The following is an 18282-nucleotide window of genomic DNA, read 5'->3' as shown; positions in this document are numbered from 1 at the left end:
TCAATATATTTGTCAACCATAGCACAATTCTGATACAAAAAACATTGTAACATACCTTTTTATTCAGGAGCAATGCCTAAGTGCTTAGCTAAATCTAGTAATGATGGTGCTTTTTTGCCTAACTCTCAGAGTTAGGCTGTTGATAGACTTGTCAGCTGAATGGCTTTATTCCTTGATTACTGTTCATTAAATTGGGTTAGTCTTGATCAGATTAGAGTCTTGAAATAGTAGAGATTTGGTAAAAGATCATTTACTGCAAGAGATCATTCAAGATACATTAATAACTGTTTAGGTAGAAAAAAGTTGTCTTCACAAAGACATAACTGTACACCAATGTCTACTGCGGCGGGAGGGGGGGTTGTTTTGCTTTACCTAGCATACATACATGAGAGCTCCTTTGAGCAATGAATATCCCTTGTTGAATGTTTAGAAAGTGCTGAACAGATCTGAGCAGCACCTCAAACAATAATATTAATACAATATGTGCATTTTGGTGCAACTAGATTTTGTATGTACTTTTTGCATGGTTTTTATAGCACTATTTTTTCTGGAGAAATAAAGACATTTTAGAAAACAATAAAAAATCCTGAAAGACACAAAGCTTTTATTAACTGCAAACCAAAATACATACTTTGTAATTTACTTCATAGCCACCACTTCAGTGTTAATGATTAATTCTTAATGTTTATGTTCATACTATTCTGGCTGTGATCCTACAGATCACACAGTTTAAGGCCTCAAACCTGCAAACATTTATGCGTGCGAGTAGCTGCATACACAAAACTAGTGCCAATGAGTTCTGTAGCTACTTGTGTGCAAGTGTTGGCAGGATCATGCCAAGTAGAGTTGGGCTAAATAGTTAGATTTCTAATTAACAAGTAGAGAGCAAAAGAAGTAATTCATTAGATGCCACTCTTCTTGCCCATGCCTTAAGCATGGAAACTATGCCCCCACACTTCTTTGTGGAGGTTTTTCTGTCTTGGCTAAAATATTAAACCCAGAGCACGACCAGTGCAGTCACTAATTATTCTAGTGCATGTTTCACAAGAGCACAGGTGTTCACCTGGCTGTTATGAATAAACTCTAATGACATTTTGCCTAACCAAATACATCCTGTGTTTTCAATTATGCACCGTTAAACAGCTGGCATGTATGGTCCCAAAACTGCCTGCACTTCAATAGCAGATGAAATGAGCAGTGTACAGTTTAAATGAACAGAACATTCTGGAATGAAGAGTTCTATCTAAATGTAAAATGCAAGAGAAACAAAAAGAAATTAACCAGCTGATTCAGCATCAAAGCCAGGAGCTGTGGTGTTTATAAAGCAGTGATTCAGTATAATTAGTATTTCTCCACTACAGAATTTTAGATTGTTTTCTTTGTAGTACGTCATTTGGTGGCCAAACTAAAGATGACCAGACATCTTGTTTTATACTTTCAGAAAGTCATCTGGGTTTGTGCTGGTGGATGGGGAAAGGTGGAATTTCCCCTTTCACTGAAGAACACCAGACAAAAGAATACTTTTACAACCATTATTCTATCATGTGGCTCATTGGGGTAGTATACTGCACTTAAAACTAATTCCTCTGCTCAGCTGACAAAGGGGGCGGCAGGGAAATCATGTTACTGGATACCCAAAATGATATTAACTATCGTAGAAATATACAATTATTCTAGAGGTAACAGAAGTATGAAGTTGATGTACCCTAAAGGTTCAGAAACAAAAAGGCAAATTAAAAGAAACAAAAACACATTTTTTTTTAATTTAGTGACTTCCAGGTATAAAACTCAAGATTTTTTAATTCTTATACTTGCCAATTTATCTTGGGGTTTTAGATCTATATTTAATAAAAATTACAGTATAAAATTGCCTTTGAGAAGGACTTTATACAAAACAGTGTAGTATCCTTAGAGCCAAATCTTTAAAAGGTATTTAGGAAAATAGTGGGATTTTCAAAAGCATCTAGATGCTTTTGACCAGATTTTTAAAGGTTATTAGTGAATGTTTCGGAACCCAAATTCTATACACAAATTGCAACATGTAAAAAAAAACCACACACATTAGCGTGCTAGACAGAGGCAAGATAATCATTGACAAAAACAATCTCCATTGGTGAATCAAAAAACAAAGTTTCGAGACCAACCCAGGAAATTAGTCAGCCTTAAAGTGACACCATCCCAAAGAACAAACCTGTGCATGGTGTGACCCTATACCCCATATTCTTCATAGACATATGCTTCTGATATGAATATGGCATAACTAAGATTGTTTTATGCAAGATGGGTCATGTAAGGTATCATTGGAAAGGCTATGATTTACTGAATAGAATTATCCTATTTGTATGCAGGTATCATTTCTGTATCTGAAGTTAGGTATTGACTATGTAACAATTTACAACTGTTTACACTTGGGGAATGCCTACCAGACAGTACACAATCAGCCTGGATGGGCCATTAGGAAAGACAACAGGACTTTGAAGATGCTAATCTCCCTCCTTCCTGAGAAGTTTCCGGGGATGCTGCTTGAACAGTGCAGGATCAGGTGATCATATCATCTGGTACTGAACACCATCTTGGACTTCTAGTTTTTCCACTGAGACAGTGAGAGGTCAAACTGCGAAACAAAGGAATTCTGTCATATGCAAATCCTATTTAAGGCTGGGGACTGAGTTAATCTTCGTTCTTCTCCACTGCCTCCCTATCCAAGAAGGAAGGCTGCTGAAAACACCTGAAGAAACAAAGGAATTAAATGGGAGGTAGGGGCTGAGCCCAGGCAAAAAAGATCTAACCTGTGAAAGGAAAACCTGGAGATTTAAGCTGCAAGCAGTGCAGTTTACCTTTGAGAAACTCTGCAATCTGCATAAAACAACATGTAGGATGAGAATTTGCTATTATTAAGCACTTGATTTAGAGTAATAAGCTTAGGGCTTGTCTACATCACAAAGTTGCAGCACTGGTGAGGGGGTTACAGCGCTGCAACTTAGGAGGTGTACACATCTGCAGGGCATCACCAGCGCTGCAACTCCCTGTTTGCAGCGCTGGCCGTACTCCCGTTTTGTCTCGGGTGTAGAGGATCCAGCGCTGGTGATCCAGCGCTGGTAATCAAGTGTAGACACTTACCAGCGCTTTTCTTGACCTCCGTGGAATAAGCAGGTATCCCAGCATACCTGAGGAAGCCTCTGGTAATCAAGCAGGTCTCCTTCCCTGCGGTTTGCTCTCGTGTTCCCCGAACCCCCGAGCAAGCAGGTCTCCTTCCCTGCGGTTTGCTCTCGTGTTCCCCGAACAAGCAGGTTTCCTTCCCTGCGGTTTGCTCTCGCGTTCCCCGAACCCCCGTGCAAGCAGGTCTCCTTCCCTGCGGTTTGCAGGGGGGTTCGGGGAACGCGAGAGCAAACCGCGGCGAAGCTGGTCTCCTTCCCCGGTTTGCTCTCGCGTTCCCCGAACCCCCGTGCAAGCAGGTCTCCTTCCCTGCGGTTTGCTCTCACGTTCCCCGAATCCCCGAGCAAGCAGGTCTCCTTCCCTGCGGTTTGCAGGGGGGTTCGGGGAACGCGAGAGCAAACCGCGGCGAAGCTGGTCTCCTTCCCCGGTTTGCTCTCGCGTTCCCCGAACCCCCCTTGAAGCCGCCCAACAGCGCTGCAGTGTGGCCACATCTAACACCACTTGCAGCGCTGGTTGCTGTAAGTGTGGCCACTCTGCAGCGCTGGCCCTATACAGCTGTACTAATACAGCTGTAACAACCAGCGCTGCAAAATTGTACATGTAGACAGGACCACCGTTTGTGTTTTGTTTTATTGGCTCAGTAATCCTCTTTGTTCTGTTTGCTATTCCTTATAATAACTTAAAATCTACCTTTTGTAGTTAGCAAACTTTGTTTATTCTATAACTAGTTTGTGTAATTCATAAGGGGGGGGACGGGGAAGCATATCTTACTCCAAATTGAGGGAGGGAGCGAATTTAATGAGCTTATGCTGTATAGCTCTGTACAGCGCAAGACAATAAAATCTGGGGTTTACACTCCAGTGTGGGCACTTGAGTGCAAGGCAATCCCTGAGCTGTCTTCCCACACAGATTCTGTATGATGCTACAGTGGAGAGTGTCCTCACCTGTGTGTAAGCCCAGGCTGGTGGAATGGGCAGGCTCAGTGGAACCCCAGTATGTCAGGTGGCACCCTAGAAGAGGGGACACCCACCACACATGAGGAAAACCACCAAGCATTTAGAATTAAAAACTAATATAGCAATATAAACAGGAAGTGTTATACCAGAACTACTGTGAAATGCGATTGCTGAAGCTCCCAGTAACTTCAAGGATTCTTACTAAACCTATGCACAATTATATCCATCCAATAGTCAAAAATGTAAATGATGAAGTGCTAAGAATAAGAAATGCATTTTAAAAAGTAAACAAGTTAAAGGAGCAAAACCACATTTACAGTGCATCACTAGAAAAAGGCAATCAGAACAGCAGCTCAAACGCATTTGGGAATTGCTGTGACGCTCTATGCAGTCATGGGAGCTGATAAAGGATTCTTGTAAACACTAACGCCATGTATAAATGTGAAAATGTTTAGACGGGGAGGGAGACTGCATGTAACTATTTCACTGGTCTCCTTGAAAACGCCAGCACCACCTCTGACAGTGAAGAGCTGCCTTGTCTAGACACGGGGGTGCACACAGTCTGGGGAAAGGGGTGCTGAGCTGTACCATCCTGCGAGGGTGAAAAGACGCCTCTGGTCCTCATCTTACGTTTGCAACCACTGCAGCGAGCTGGCCTCACCAGCTGGGTAACTTATCCCCTCTGCCGTCCCTAGTGCCTCGTTCACGGTCCCGCCTGCTTGCGTGTCTCCTGTGCATTCACCCCGCGCTTGGCCCCTCGGCCCCCCTTCTAGCCCCGCGCACAGTAACGGCCACGCATCAGCGCAGCCGAAGTTACTGCGCAGGCTCCACCCACCGCCCAAAGCTGCTCAGCAACAGCCAATCAGCAACGTGCGGCAGCAACAGAATGTAACATTCCTCCGGCAGCCCTAAGACTACAATTCCCAGCGTTCCGGTGCTCCCGGCAGGCAATGCTCTGCCATGGGCCCGGCCGGGGCTCGTGCCCGTTACATTCGGATCTGTAATCTCCGGCGCACGGAAGGGTCACCGTTGTAATCTCCTCCCCGCGGAAAGGCGCACGGCTGGGGAGTGCTCGTGACGGGCGGCTCCGTTCCAGTCCCGAGCGGAGAGGGCGTTCTTCGGAGCAGCCGGAAAGACTCAGCTAGGCTCGTCTCCGCCTTTCACAACTTCCGCTGCATTGGGAAGCCATGGAGGAGGGAAGAGGTTATCTCTGATTGGCTGAAGGGAAAGCGAGGGGCGGGAAAAAAGACCGTTAACCCCGGCCGCTCTCATTTTGATTGGATACAGGGCCCGAGGCCGACCCGGTTGCTGGGGTGGAAAGTGCTCTCCTTATTGGCTGCGGCGTCTCCCGGAAGGGAGGGGAGAGGTGCTGGGCCCAAGGAGACGTGAGCGCGGGGCGCGAGCTAAACCGGAGAAATTTCGGGACTCGTCACGTGCGGGGCCTGTCTCCGGAACTGTCGGTTTAGGGCCGTTGGTGAGCGCGCAGGCACTCGGCGGGGCTGAGCATGGCGACGGCCCAGGCCCTGGAGAGCCTGCAGGTAGAGGCCAGCTGCTCCATCTGCCTGGACTACCTGAGTGACCCCGTCACCATTGACTGTGGCCACAACTTCTGCCGGGGCTGCATTGCCCGCTGCTGGGAGGAGCTGGAAGGCCACTTCCCCTGCCCAGTCTGCCGCCGGCGCTTCCACCTCCGCTGCTTCCGTACCAACCGCCAGCTGGGCAATGTGGCTGAGATCGCCAGGCAGCTCCGTGCCAAGCGTAGCCAGCGCCGCCGGCGCCCCCGCCCTGATGCCGCCAGGGCTCTCTGCAACAAGCACCATCAGGTCCTCAGTCTCTTCTGCGAGAAGGACCAGGAGGCTGTGTGCCTAACCTGCCGTATCTCCTGCCACCACCGTGACCATGCCGTGGTTCCCCTTGACAGGGCCGCCCTGGCCCATAAGAAGAAGCTGCGTGCCTACCTGGGTCCCCTGAAGAGACAGGTAGAAGATGCTCGTAAATTCCTCTCCAGTGAGCAGAAGAAGCCAGCTGAGCTGAGGGAGAAAGTTGAGAGCCGGCGGCAGAAAATTGCATCCGAGTTTGAGAGGCTGCACCAATTCCTGCAGGAGGAGCAGCAGGCCGTGCTTCGGCGGCTAGAGGATGAGGAGAAGGAGATTCTGCAGAAGCTGAGTGAGAACGCTGCCAAGCTTGCCGACCACAGCACCAGCCTTAGTAAGCTCATCACAGAGATTGAGGAGAGGTGCCAGCAACCAGCCATTGACCTACTGAAGGGAATCAGGAGCACTCTGAACAGGTGTGAAAACATCAGGATCCCCAAGGCCATCTCCATTGAGCTGAAGAAGGACAGTTGCAGTTTTCCATTGCAGCACTTTGCCCTGAAGAAAATGATAAAGAAATTCAAAGCAGATGTGACGCTGGATCCAGAAACAGCTCATCCTAATCTAATACTCTCTGAAGACCGCAAAAGTGTGAGGTTCGGAGGGACCAGGCAGGATCTGCCTGACAATCCTGAGAGATTTACTTACTATCCATTTGTTCTGGGGTCAGAGGGATTTGTCTCAGGAAGACATTACTGGGAGGTGGAGGTGGGAGATAAGACTCAATGGACTTTGGGAGTTTGTAGGGACTCTGTGACTAGGAAAGGAAAGATTAGACCATCACCTGAGGATGGATATTGGAGACTCAGGCTGTGGAATAAAGATGTTTACACAGCTCTTACTTCCAAGCCCACTCCCCTACTGTTGAGAGTGAAGCCTAAACGGATTGGGATTTTCCTGGATTATGAACTAGGAGAAATTTCATTTTACAATCTGAATGACCATTCTCACATCTACACTTTCACTGAAACTTTTACAGAGAAACTCCGCCCTTTTTTTTATCCTGGAGTCCATACAACTCCTCTGATAATCCGACCTGTTACAGAGTGGGAATAATGAAATCAGGACATTTAAAAAAAAACTGGTTTTCTAAATTTATTTTATTTTAAAGTGGTCATCTTCATTTCTAATAATGAACTGAAGACATGGTGGTTTAAGGCCAGAACGGACCATCAGATCATCCAGGCTAAGTTCCTGTATATCCTAGGCCACCAACTCCACCGACTACCCACACATTGAATTAAAAAAAACCAAGAGTTCAAAACCATTAGAACAGTTGTTGACCTTCTCACAGTAATTTCTTTCTACGAACTGAAGGCATATTTTCTTTTAACTAATGGAAGAATTGGCTTGTTAGCTGTTGGTAGATACCCCCTTCTCCTCCAGAGTGGAGGGGAGAATCCAGGTTATCAAGGAGTAAACTGATACAAGATGACATTGTCTGCAAGTTTTATAAACAAGACTGATGTATAGAAAGTTACATGCGTTGATGCTAGTATGGCTCTTTTGTTAGCGGAATGATATATGTTAACTTTTGCTGGGAGTGCAAACGGCAGTTAAAGTGGTATTTAGGCTTCCACTATAAGTTCTTGTTTTCAAATATTCATGATTTTTTGTGTAAAGTTCAGGAAAATCTGTCAACTTGTTTTTTAACTTAGGAAGCTTGGGGATAAAATGGCTTTTTTCTACCCTAAAACATGGTATTAGTTTCGGGTGATTGTCAAATGGTATAATGGAGTTTCATGTGTTTTACTAATTCTAGACCAAATTTGTTCAGTTTAGAAGTTAATAGAAGTTTTGTTCATTTTTGTGTCAGTCCTGCAGACTCACTCTTAGCACTGACAGTCAATCTGTCTTTTGTTTAGGCATCATCAATAAAGATTCTGGAGATTAAATTATAATCCTATTACAGATCCAGTTCAGTTATCTTTAAGAGGTTTGTATACATACATAACTGAAGGCAAAATTTGTCCCTCCAAGTGAAATTTTAACAAAACTGTTTCACCATAATCAGACTGACATTCACAGCATCAACCATTCCTCTTCCCTCCTACTCTACCCCCCCCCCCCCAAAATCTTACAGAAAGTTCTGTGCTTAGGGTAAACTGAAAAAGGAAAAAAAAGCAAGAGGTTCCAAGTAGCCTACTAGGGCCTGTTAACATTTGGAAGCTTATGAAAATGCCCATTCTGGAATAATTATTACCGAGTAGTAACTTTGGTATAAACTGCTATGTGGATACTCTTTTTCCAGGATTCATCTCTCCTCATTCCATTATTTTTGATGAGGTGGGGATCTCCACATCTGATTTGGAGCTACAGGAATGCTATGACATTATTTATGGATTCCCCCCCCCCTCCAAATGAAACTAAACGGAAAAAACCCTAAATCAAAGCAGCAGTAAGGTCACAGTTTAAATATGCACAAAAGTATAAAGGGTATAAAGGGCATGCTGCCCCCGCCCCTCAGTTCTTTCCTCCCAGAAAGACATGGACATGGAATGGACACGTGCAACACATCTCAAAGAACACAAGGGAAGGTAGATAATTTTTTTCTTCAAGTGATTTTACATATGCATTCCCCTGTAGGTGACTCACAAGCAGTTTGAACTGGAGGTAGGCTCAGAGTCTACTTGAACAAGAATTGTAGGACCCTGCGTCATCATCTTTTATTGTGTCTAGGTTGATAGGAGATGGCATAAGAGGCGGCAAACGTATGGACTAATGACCAGATTGCCAACCTACAAAGGTCCAATATGGGTACAGAAAGGATGCAGAAGCTGCCTGCAACCTGGCTGAGTGAGCTACATCAGCCAATCAGTAGCATAAATGAATACAGGTGGAAATCCAGGAAGAGATCCTCTGGGTGGTTTAGGGTTGCCCCTTACTCTGTCTGAAACCACAGTGAAGACCTGAATGGTTTAGTCTGATCCAGGTAAAAAGCCAAAGCTCTTCTAACAGCTAGAGTATGACGTTTTTCATCCCTTTTTCTTGAATGTGGCTTTGGAAAGAGTTGGTAAATAAATTGCTTGATTAATGTGAAAAATCAGAAGCCACTTCAGATGGGAATTTAGGGTCAAAAGAAAATCTTGTCACTGAAGAAAATTGTATAGGGAGGCTCTGATACCAAAGCTTCCAGCTCCTGCTCTTCTGGCTGAGGTTATAGCAACCAAGAAAGCCACCTTTATAGACAGGAAGAACAGAGAACAAGTCACTAGCGGCACAAAAGGGACCCACCAGTTTTGCTGGAATCTAAATTTAAACAACTCTGTGGAACCAGACTATGAACCTTAGAGTACAATCTGAGAAAACCTTTTAGAAATCGGATGGATGGATGGATATAGGTTTTGAAAAAAGTTGATAGTTATCCACAGGAGGGTGGAAAACAGATAGTTCCATCAGAGTTCATCTGGCAGCTAAGGGCTAATCCTTGCTGTTTCAGAAACAAAAGATAGTTCAAGATTTGGCAAATCAGAGCCTGAGCTGGAGGGGGGTACTTTTTTGTATGAGACAGAGAAACTCCTCCATTTAGCAAGTTAAGTAAACTTTGTTGAAGGTTTTCTACAGTTTAGCAATGCTTCCTGCATCCCGTAGAATAAGGTGAGCAGACCCTTGCTTGACTTTTGACAGGAGCAGAACTGGAGGGAAGGCATACAGCAGGCCTTTTGACCAGGGTATAAGGAAAGTATCTATCAGTGAACTTGGGCGATGACCAGCTCAGGAACAAAAGAGACATTCTTTTGTTTCCTCTTGTTACAAATAGGTCCATTTAGGAAATTCTCCACTGCTGGAAAATGGCCCTAGATACATCTAGGTTAAAAGATCACTCAGTGGTGACCTGCACATGACCCCATAGTGGTGACCCAATCAAGTAGAGGTGACATGTGGGATGGGCAGCCCCCAGATTTCTGCCATGGTTTATACCTTTTTCTTCTTTTTTGGGGGTGGGGACTTGGTTCAAAATACAAGTTCTTGCCCCCCTCCCACTATCAAGAGTTATGTTTCACTTCTGTGCTCAAATAGTCTGCCAGAGTGTTTTGAATTCCCATAACGTATGCAGCTTTCAGGGTGATGGAACTGGAGAGGCAGAAAATCTAGAGAATTGCCTCTTGGCATAACAGGTCCAAGCACTTAAGAAGTGGGAAAGGTAGTTGGAAAAATTGGGGTGGGGAAAGATGGTACTCACTGATAAGTGGTAGACAGCTCTTGAGGATCCAGTTTGACTAGGAGAACTGGCAGCTGCAGAAGAGGGGGGAGAAGGAAGATGCCTCTTGTAACTTCTGCTCCTCTTTTTGGGTACATGACAAGAAGGGCTGAAACTGTTGGGGCTGCTGTAGTTTTCTTTTTGTTGACAGTGTATAAATCTCTAGAGACTTAGGGGGTCACCTATGAAACCTTAAGACTATAAAGCCAGCTTGGAAAACAGCAGGGAGCTTTCAGATGGGAGTCTTGAATGGTTTGTTGCACATCAGGGGAAGAAGACTTGATGACTGCAGCCAAGATGAACCCTGCATCGCAATGACAGAAACCATAGCTCAAGCCGCAGAGTCCACTTTATCCAGGCTTACTTGCAGTGCTGTTCTGGCTACTAATTTACCCTCTTACACCATAGCAACTGAATTCGTGTTTTGCCTCATCAAGAAGCTTGTCTTTGAACTTCAGGATATTATCCCACAGGCTGCAATCATATCAACTCAGCACAGCCTCTTGGTTTGCAAATCCCAATCCTAAAATGTAAACCTGTGGAATAAAAAGTTACCTGCTAACCAGATCTAGCTTTTTAGCTTCTTTCCTTTTGGAAGTAGAAGCCTGGTGTCCCTGTCTCTATGTTTCATTAGCAGCAGTGACTAGCAGGGAGCATGGAGAAAAGCGCTTAGAGAAGTGCTCAAATCCCTGTGAAGAGACATCTCTTTTCCCCATCCTTTTAGCAGAGGGAGGCAGGGAAGATGAGGTCAGCCATAAAACCCAGGTTCCAGGATACCCTAACAGGGAGAGCTACCCAAGAGGCTTCTGCAGAGGCTATAATGTCCATGTGTCTGAGAGACTCTTCTTACACCTCTTCTGGTTGGATATTCAGAGCAGCAGCCAGCCTCCTCAATATGTTTTGATGAGCTCTGAAATAATCAGGAGGGGGAGAAATTGACTGTTATTACCACCTCATCAGGTGGCAAAGAAGAGGCTATGGGTTGTTGAGGAGGTTTTCCAAAGATTTTCAAAAATGTATTAGTGTTTCTTTGAATGGTTAGTTTAGTAAAAGTCTAAATGTGCCAAAGTACCCACTGCCACAACTAAGGTCTGATTTTTAGAGCCTTTCTTCCCCCTGAAGTACTCTGTCTCTGCTTGGAATTTAAATTTCTAGTTGGAGGATTGGAAGAGAATTTTAGATTTTTCTTCCCCAACCTTTGACCTCATTAAGAGTTGATGCTGCCTAGGATCAGGGCCTTTTTCACAGAGGTAGGGTCTGACTAACATTCTTTCCCCTGGCAGATCAGCACTTGGATAGGAATGTGGTGGTAGGTGATTTTGAATAACATATCTGTTGGTCACCAAAGATGGCAATTGTTTCAAGTAGGAAAAGGATCTGGAAAAAAATAAACAAAAAAACCCCTAAGAACTGTCTCATCTGGCACTTGAAATGTTCACCCAAAGCTAATTTAGTTCATGTCCTGAGTTAGACAGCTCTGTTCTGCAGAGGATTTTTCTTCTTTGTTACTGTCACATGGACCCTTTTTTAGTTAGGGTAGCACCCAGATTGCTTCCCTCTTCCTGCAGTTTTAAATGTATCTTGTCTTAAAGAAATAGACTTCTCAGTGAAAAGTAAGCACGAAGCTGAAGAAAAAGCAGCACAATACCTGCCACAAAAATCAGAAGGGGACAGTAATACAAAAGACACTGCAAAACTTGGACACATATGGCTTTATTCAGTAACATTCACAACATTTGTGTATCTGGTCACATAATAAACTGCTTGAAAGGGAAAACAGCTACTTTAACTTTTGTATTAATTTGCACAACTTGTTTCAATCCTTAGATACATTGAGTAACTCAGATTTGAGAAAAGTAATGGTTACTAGAACAAATGTTGTAAAACACATCTAACAATTACGTTACTTATAGAAAGAGATAGGTCCTGTTCATTCAGTTTGAATGCACGTGACATTGAATGCTGGTGTAAATTGGAAAGTCTATGCTTGCCTTAGCTTTGTGCCCATAGACTTTGGTACTCGGTTATATGGGTACTCTAATCATTTCCACTAATGTGCTTCATATTAGCATAAATATATATGCAGAGCAGTCTTCATTCTGGAAACAAACATCAAGCTGCTGTGATGAGCATTTATAGTTAAAGGTTAGTATAAACAGATTATAACACTATTTTACAGATTAAGTAAATTCATAGATTCCAAGGCCAGAAGGGACTATTCTGATCATCTAGTCCAGGGATCAGCAACCTTTCAGAAGTGATATGCCAAGTCTTTATTTATTCACTCTAATTTAAGGTTTCGCGTGCCAGTCACACATTTTAATGTTTTTAGAAGGTCTCTTTCTTTAAGTCTATAATATATAACTAAACTATTGTAAGTAAAGTAAATCAGGTTTTTTAAATGTTTAAGAAGCTTCATTTAAAATTCAGAGTCCCCTGGACTGGTGGCCAGGACCCAGGCAGTGTGAGTACCACTGAAAATCAGCTCGCATGCCGCCTTTGGCACCCATGCCATAGGTTGCCTACCCCGATCTAGTCTGACCTCCCATATAATATAGGCCATAGAACTTCCCTAAAGTAATTCTTGGAGCATATATTTTTTAAAAAGCATCCACTCTTGTTTTTAAAATGTCAGGAATACCGAATCCACCAAGACCCTTAGTAAATTGTTCCCACCACTAATTATTCTCCCTGTTAAAAATGTACACCTTATTTCCAGTCTGAATATCTAGCTTCAGCTTCTAGACACTGAATCATTTTTTTTTAAAGAAAAAAAAGGCCACCACCTTTTTCTGCTAGATTGAAGAGCCTATTGTTCAATTTGTTCCCCACATAGTACTAAAATTGCAATCAAGACACCTCTTAACCTTTTTGTTACGATTGAGCTGCTTGAGTCTATCTGTTTATTAGTGTAAGGCATGTTTACTAATCCTTGAATTAGTCTCACAGCTTTTCTCTGAACCCTCTCCAATTTTTCAACATTTTTCTTGAAGTGTGGACGTGTTATAGGTGAAGCCACATTATATTGAACTTACTTTGATCCGCTGGAGTGTGCAGCCCCACCCCTCCCTGAGCACTGCTTTACCGCATTATCAGAGTTCATGTTATATCAGGTCACGTTATATAGGGGTAGAGGTGTATATGGAATCCTCCTTCTTGCTGTAATTCCTGAAAAGAGGGGCTAAACCACCCAAGTTAATTAGATATGTTGCTCTTTTTAGCTGTGTGGCACCAGCCACCCTCTGAGTGGACTTGAGCTGCTGTCCATATACTCTGCCTGCCATATCTTCTCACATATTGACCGGAGAAGATGGGCCCCCAACTGATCAGTAACAGCTGTATAAGACACTGGATTCAGACCAATATTAGTAGACCCTAAACCTCCAATTGCCAAAAGCTGGGCTTAGGTCACTCGGTAATTGCCCTGTTCTGTTCATGCCCTTTGAAACACATGGTACTGGCCGCTGTTGGAAGACAGGATAATGAGCTAGATGGACCACTGGGTCTGACCCAGTATGACCATTCTTATGACCCAATGGGTTGCTGTAGAGAGCCAATGGGGGGGGGGGGGAAGGGGGAGGACAGAGACAGACAGAACCCAAGGCTGTAGGGTTGGGAATGAGGGAGCCTGTTGGCTGGAAGATGTAAGGCCATTTGTTGAGATGCTGGAAAGCCCAGGCCTTGGGTTCCCCCTCCTCCATCTCCAATACCTGAAGAGTGTGTTCTGTGACCTGCTGTTCAGTCCTCTTATGGTTCCCTACAGGCCAGACCCTGAAGCCACCTGGAGCTCCTCCCATTACTTCCACCAGATGCGTTCACCTGAGATCATAAGGCCTCAGTGAAAGAATATGCTGAACTCAAAACACACCCACCGAGGAGGCTGGAACCTGGGGCCTCCCCCCTGCCCTCATAGTGGGCCCCAATTGTTTGTGAAATCACTCTGCTGCAAGGACAGAGGTGTTGCATTGTGCCTGTGCATTGTTTTCCAGCTGCAGGTTATCACCACGAGTTGCCCTAACCCTGGCTGTTTAGGATGTGGTTCCCTTCCTAGCCTTTTGCTGTTTCCTCTTGCCTTCCTGACTTTTCCCCCATTGCTTTCCCACCTGGCATAGGCAACAGAGCCCCCTGCATCAAGCAGCTGCCCCAGGTCTGTTAGCCCATCTGCTGCCCCACAGGTTCTTGGTCCCAATGCTGCAGTTGGCCAACCACATGCCCTGCATACTTGAGTTGGTTTTGGTCATTGCCAAACTGCTGCCTCTAATCCATGTGATTATCTCCATACTCTGTCTACTAGAAAACACAGGAAGTGGCCTTAAGTACAGAGCTTCTATCATGGTTCCAAATCTCCTGCAAAATCTCACAAGATCTCCAGCCCACTCTGGAAATCCTTTGGGGGCTGGAAACCTCGTGGTACCTAGCCCCTCCTGTCCCTTTTTGCCCTCTGCCATTGTCTGAGCCACCAGACTCACCCCTAACAAGGCTCAAAGACCTCTTATGATTTGTTTTCCTAGGATCCTCTAAAGGAAGCTTGTAAGAGATTGAGCAATTAAGTCTCAGAACAGGACTGAAAAGAAACTGAGGTCACAGAAGGCAGCTATAGCTGAACCAAATCTGAATTTAAGATTCAATCTCCTATTATTACACAGTAATAACAAAACCGAGGGCTTGTTTACACTTGCAGTGGTGAAGCTGCACCACTGCAGCACTTAATGAGGATGCTACCTATGCCAATGGGAGAGCTACTTCCATTGGTGTAGGAACTCTATTTCCCCAGGATGTGGTAGCAGCCCTCCCATTGACATAGCACACTTTACATCTAGGGTTAGATTGGTGTAACTACATTGCCCAGGAGTGTGGATTTTCCACACCCCTGAGCAATGTAGTTATACCGACATAGGTTCCAAGTGTAGACCAAGCCCTAGTTCCAGTGAGATTGTGAAGAAGTGCTAGATTCTAGTCTGCGAGCACTTCATTCAGATCTTAAAGTTTCTCCATCGGTGTGGAGCTAGAGGATTCACTGTAAGCGAAGCCATCAAGTGCTCTGCTTGGGCTATCCTCTCACTTAGGTAGGTTTCCCACATGGCTTAGTACCAAGTATTACTCTAATGGGCCATGTGCAATAGTTTCTTCCACTGATGCAGTGGAGAAGTTTGCTTTAAAGGACAGCCAAGTAAGTGACAATGGTATCACCTAAATACTTTGCTACAAGCTAACTTCAGCAGGATGCTCCGGTAGAAACCAGCTGTATCAAGCTAATCCAAACTTACTATTTTCTGGGCAGCAGGAGTTTAGAGGAACTTATTCATGATAGATAAGGCTGCCACCACATTTGTAGGAACTTGCTGGAGAGAGATGTCCTTAAGAAGTTTTTACTAGCCCTCATGTTACCTTTAGAACATAGGCACCTAGAGTATTCATAAATGAGTAGATCCTGTTCTTCCTCTTTGCAGGGTTTTACTGCGATCAGCAGTTTAGGAAAGTGCCTTCTCCATCTAAATGCTGCTGTCTGGTATTACAGATTAAATGGCAATATCCAACTCTTGCTTTTCCAGACTGGTCCAAAATCCTTAAATTAAGAGATTCCATTTTAAATATTTGAAGAGTAGATAGGATCATTGTAATGAAAGGCTTTAAACTTTTCCTCAATTGCATTTATTGTGCATGAACTTCAGTCACATTCTCAGCTTTTCAGACAGATATATGTACAAAGTTATACGCAGTTACATCAAAACCTGAGTGTTCTAAAAACAAAGATTCATATATCCCTCAAATATTCAGTATAAAATCAGCTGTATTTTGAAAAATACAGCTAGGGAGAAAAGAACAATGTTGGATAGCAGCAGGTCTCCAATTTTCCTATTGTCCCTCAACTACAAGTATCATATGTTATTAATTACTCTGAATGATTACAATAGAATTGGACACTAAGTTGTGTCCCAGAACCAAGACAAGATGGGGTAGTTTTCCTTTGGTGTTCTGAGATGACCACCACTCCCAGCATTATACTGAGATTCTTCCTACTTTGCCCAGAGGCTAGCCTGTCTCTCCATGAAATACTGAGTAGGGATACACAATGGGTAGGGTAAGGTATGGAAAACAAGGTGGCAGAAACTCAGAAGAGAATGGTTCTCTGGCTTTTAACATAAAGTTTCAAGGAGTGGTCTGGGTATACTCCACTTCCATCTGAGCAGGCAAGTGTTCAGGCTTAAAGACTAGCTTCTCTAGAGAATTCACTCTAAGTACATAGAGGTGGAAGTTTACAGACAGACATTGAGTAATGGATTAGAATTTTCAACTCCCATTCATGGTATGACCCCATTGGCTTCAGAGCGAAAAATGACAACACTTTAGAGAAAGGTTGTCAAACTGTATAAGCTGCTATCATTGCAACTGCAATAGTAGCATCTTTTACAGCATCTAACTTAACAGTGCACCATCCTAAGGGCGGGGGGGGGGAAGAATAAATACTGTAAATTCTCATATATTGAACTAAAGAGTCAACATGAAGTTTATAGAGTATAGTATACAAAAAAGCTCTCTCCAAATATTTATATTTAATGCAGAATAGTTCCTGGGGAAAAAGTTCAGCAAAAAAGCCACAAATACTTAGGACAGCTCTAAAAATCAGTTTTAGACATTGTACACTGAAATTTTGTTTAGATGCTTGATCAGCCATCAATTTGATCAAATGTCTGCAAACCTAGTTTTTACATACTATGCTTAGTGAAGTGAAATCCTACTTTTCCTGCATACAAAGGAGAAATGCGTTTTAGACCAAACACCTGATTCTTCATCTTTGCTTCAATTCCACATTTGTGTAGTTACCCTTTTTAGGGCAAAGAAAAAACAAAAAACAAAAAAAAAAACAAACCCCAAACAGCAGAAGACACTGATCCAGAAACTGAGTTTCTTCAATTTGCCCTATAGACTCTTCCACTCCAACTGTAGAAGTGTGTTTAGGGAATATTGAAATAAATAGCTTTTAAAAACTCAATGAGCACAGTTGTTATAGCATGTTACAATACTTGAGTTCATCTCAGCCTCTACCATAAGAAACCCAGAAAGTCAGGAGGGGCCATACCCTGCAATGTTTCTGGAAAACAAATGTTTGAGTTTTAGAAGCACGGAAGAGTTTGGTAGTTTGGAGTTTGTTACAGCAGTGCAAAAAATCTCAATTGAACAACATTAAAACAAAGTTTAGTCAGAGAGCTCAGGTCCATCTTTAGCCCAGCAAAAGTTAATATCCTCAGAGAAAGTGTTTGTTCAAAATAGACAGCATCTCCTGCTGCAGATTTTACACTTTAATAGAATTCATACTTCCAACGTGATTACTGTCTTTAATGGAAGTAGTACAAGTCTCAAGTGGAGTTATCTGTCCTCCAGATCAAATTACATTGCTTTGGATTCCTCTTAAAATGCAGTAGCAGCTTCCTGAATATCTCTAACCTCTGATTTGCTGTGATGTTAGTGCTAGTAGTCTCTTGCTGAGCTGCGCATTGTGTCGTTGGAGATAGTCTATCACATCTCCTTGCTTTTCAACTATTTCTTCCAAACTTGAACTTTCCCTTGAATACATAAGAAAAGGAGGAAAGTCATTCACAATTTGTGTTACAGAAGAACATTACAATTTTTTTTTATCACTACACATAAAGGAGATTGGAGATAACTTATGATACTTCTACAAACCCCTTCTCATGACTTTTGTTTAGTTCCTCTTGATTACTTTCCTACTCTGAGACAATAGTTTGGGCCATAAGAGGAATATCTGAGCCTTTAGCAAAACTATGTGGATGTTAGGGGATTGGAGAGGCCCCGTACAGGCAGCACCCTTAGATCTTCCTGGGTCCCTGAGGCAAGGCACTTTTGCCCTTCTAGTTCATCCCATCAGCATTTTACCATGTGTTTTGTTTAATGTTGTAGTATATGTCTGAGTTCCATATTCTTTGGTAGCAGGGGATACTGTGGTTGGATCTGTCTGGGAAGCCTATGCATATGATGATTACAAGGCACATGCATAACCTCCCCCCCCCCCCTCAAGTTAAAAGCTTCTCTGAGTGGAGAGAAGAGACTCTGAACAGAGAGGAAGGTTCATCTG

General features: G+C 43.5%; 1 protein-coding gene and 1 pseudogene across 2 annotated transcripts in view; one reads left to right on the top strand and one right to left on the bottom strand.

Moving 5' to 3' along the window:
• Window positions 1-3796: 3796 nt before the first annotated feature.
• The window catches only part of TMEM192 (transmembrane protein 192), a 40632-nt gene continuing 26146 nt past the window's right edge, over window positions 3797-18282 (bottom strand). The window contains exons 6-7 of one of the 2 annotated variants that reach the window (XM_030563258.1): window positions 17634-17752; window positions 3797-4166 (exon numbers count right to left, since the gene is read on the bottom strand). In XM_030563258.1, coding sequence (XP_030419118.1) covers window positions 3961-4166; window positions 17634-17752 — 325 coding nt within the window. In that variant the 3' untranslated portion in view covers window positions 3797-3960. Of the gene's footprint in view, window positions 4167-13264; window positions 17753-18282 lie in introns of those variants that run through there. The other variant, XM_030563257.1, reaches the window with a different exon arrangement.
• LOC115651931 lies at window positions 5456-7790 on the top strand (annotated as a pseudogene).

The sequence above is a fragment of the Gopherus evgoodei genome, chromosome 5 (genome assembly GCF_007399415.2).
Source record: "Gopherus evgoodei ecotype Sinaloan lineage chromosome 5, rGopEvg1_v1.p, whole genome shotgun sequence".
Lineage (NCBI taxonomy): Eukaryota > Metazoa > Chordata > Testudines > Testudinidae > Gopherus > Gopherus evgoodei.
Note: the sequence above shows the minus strand (reverse complement) of the source record. Positions and strands in the feature narration are given on the sequence as shown.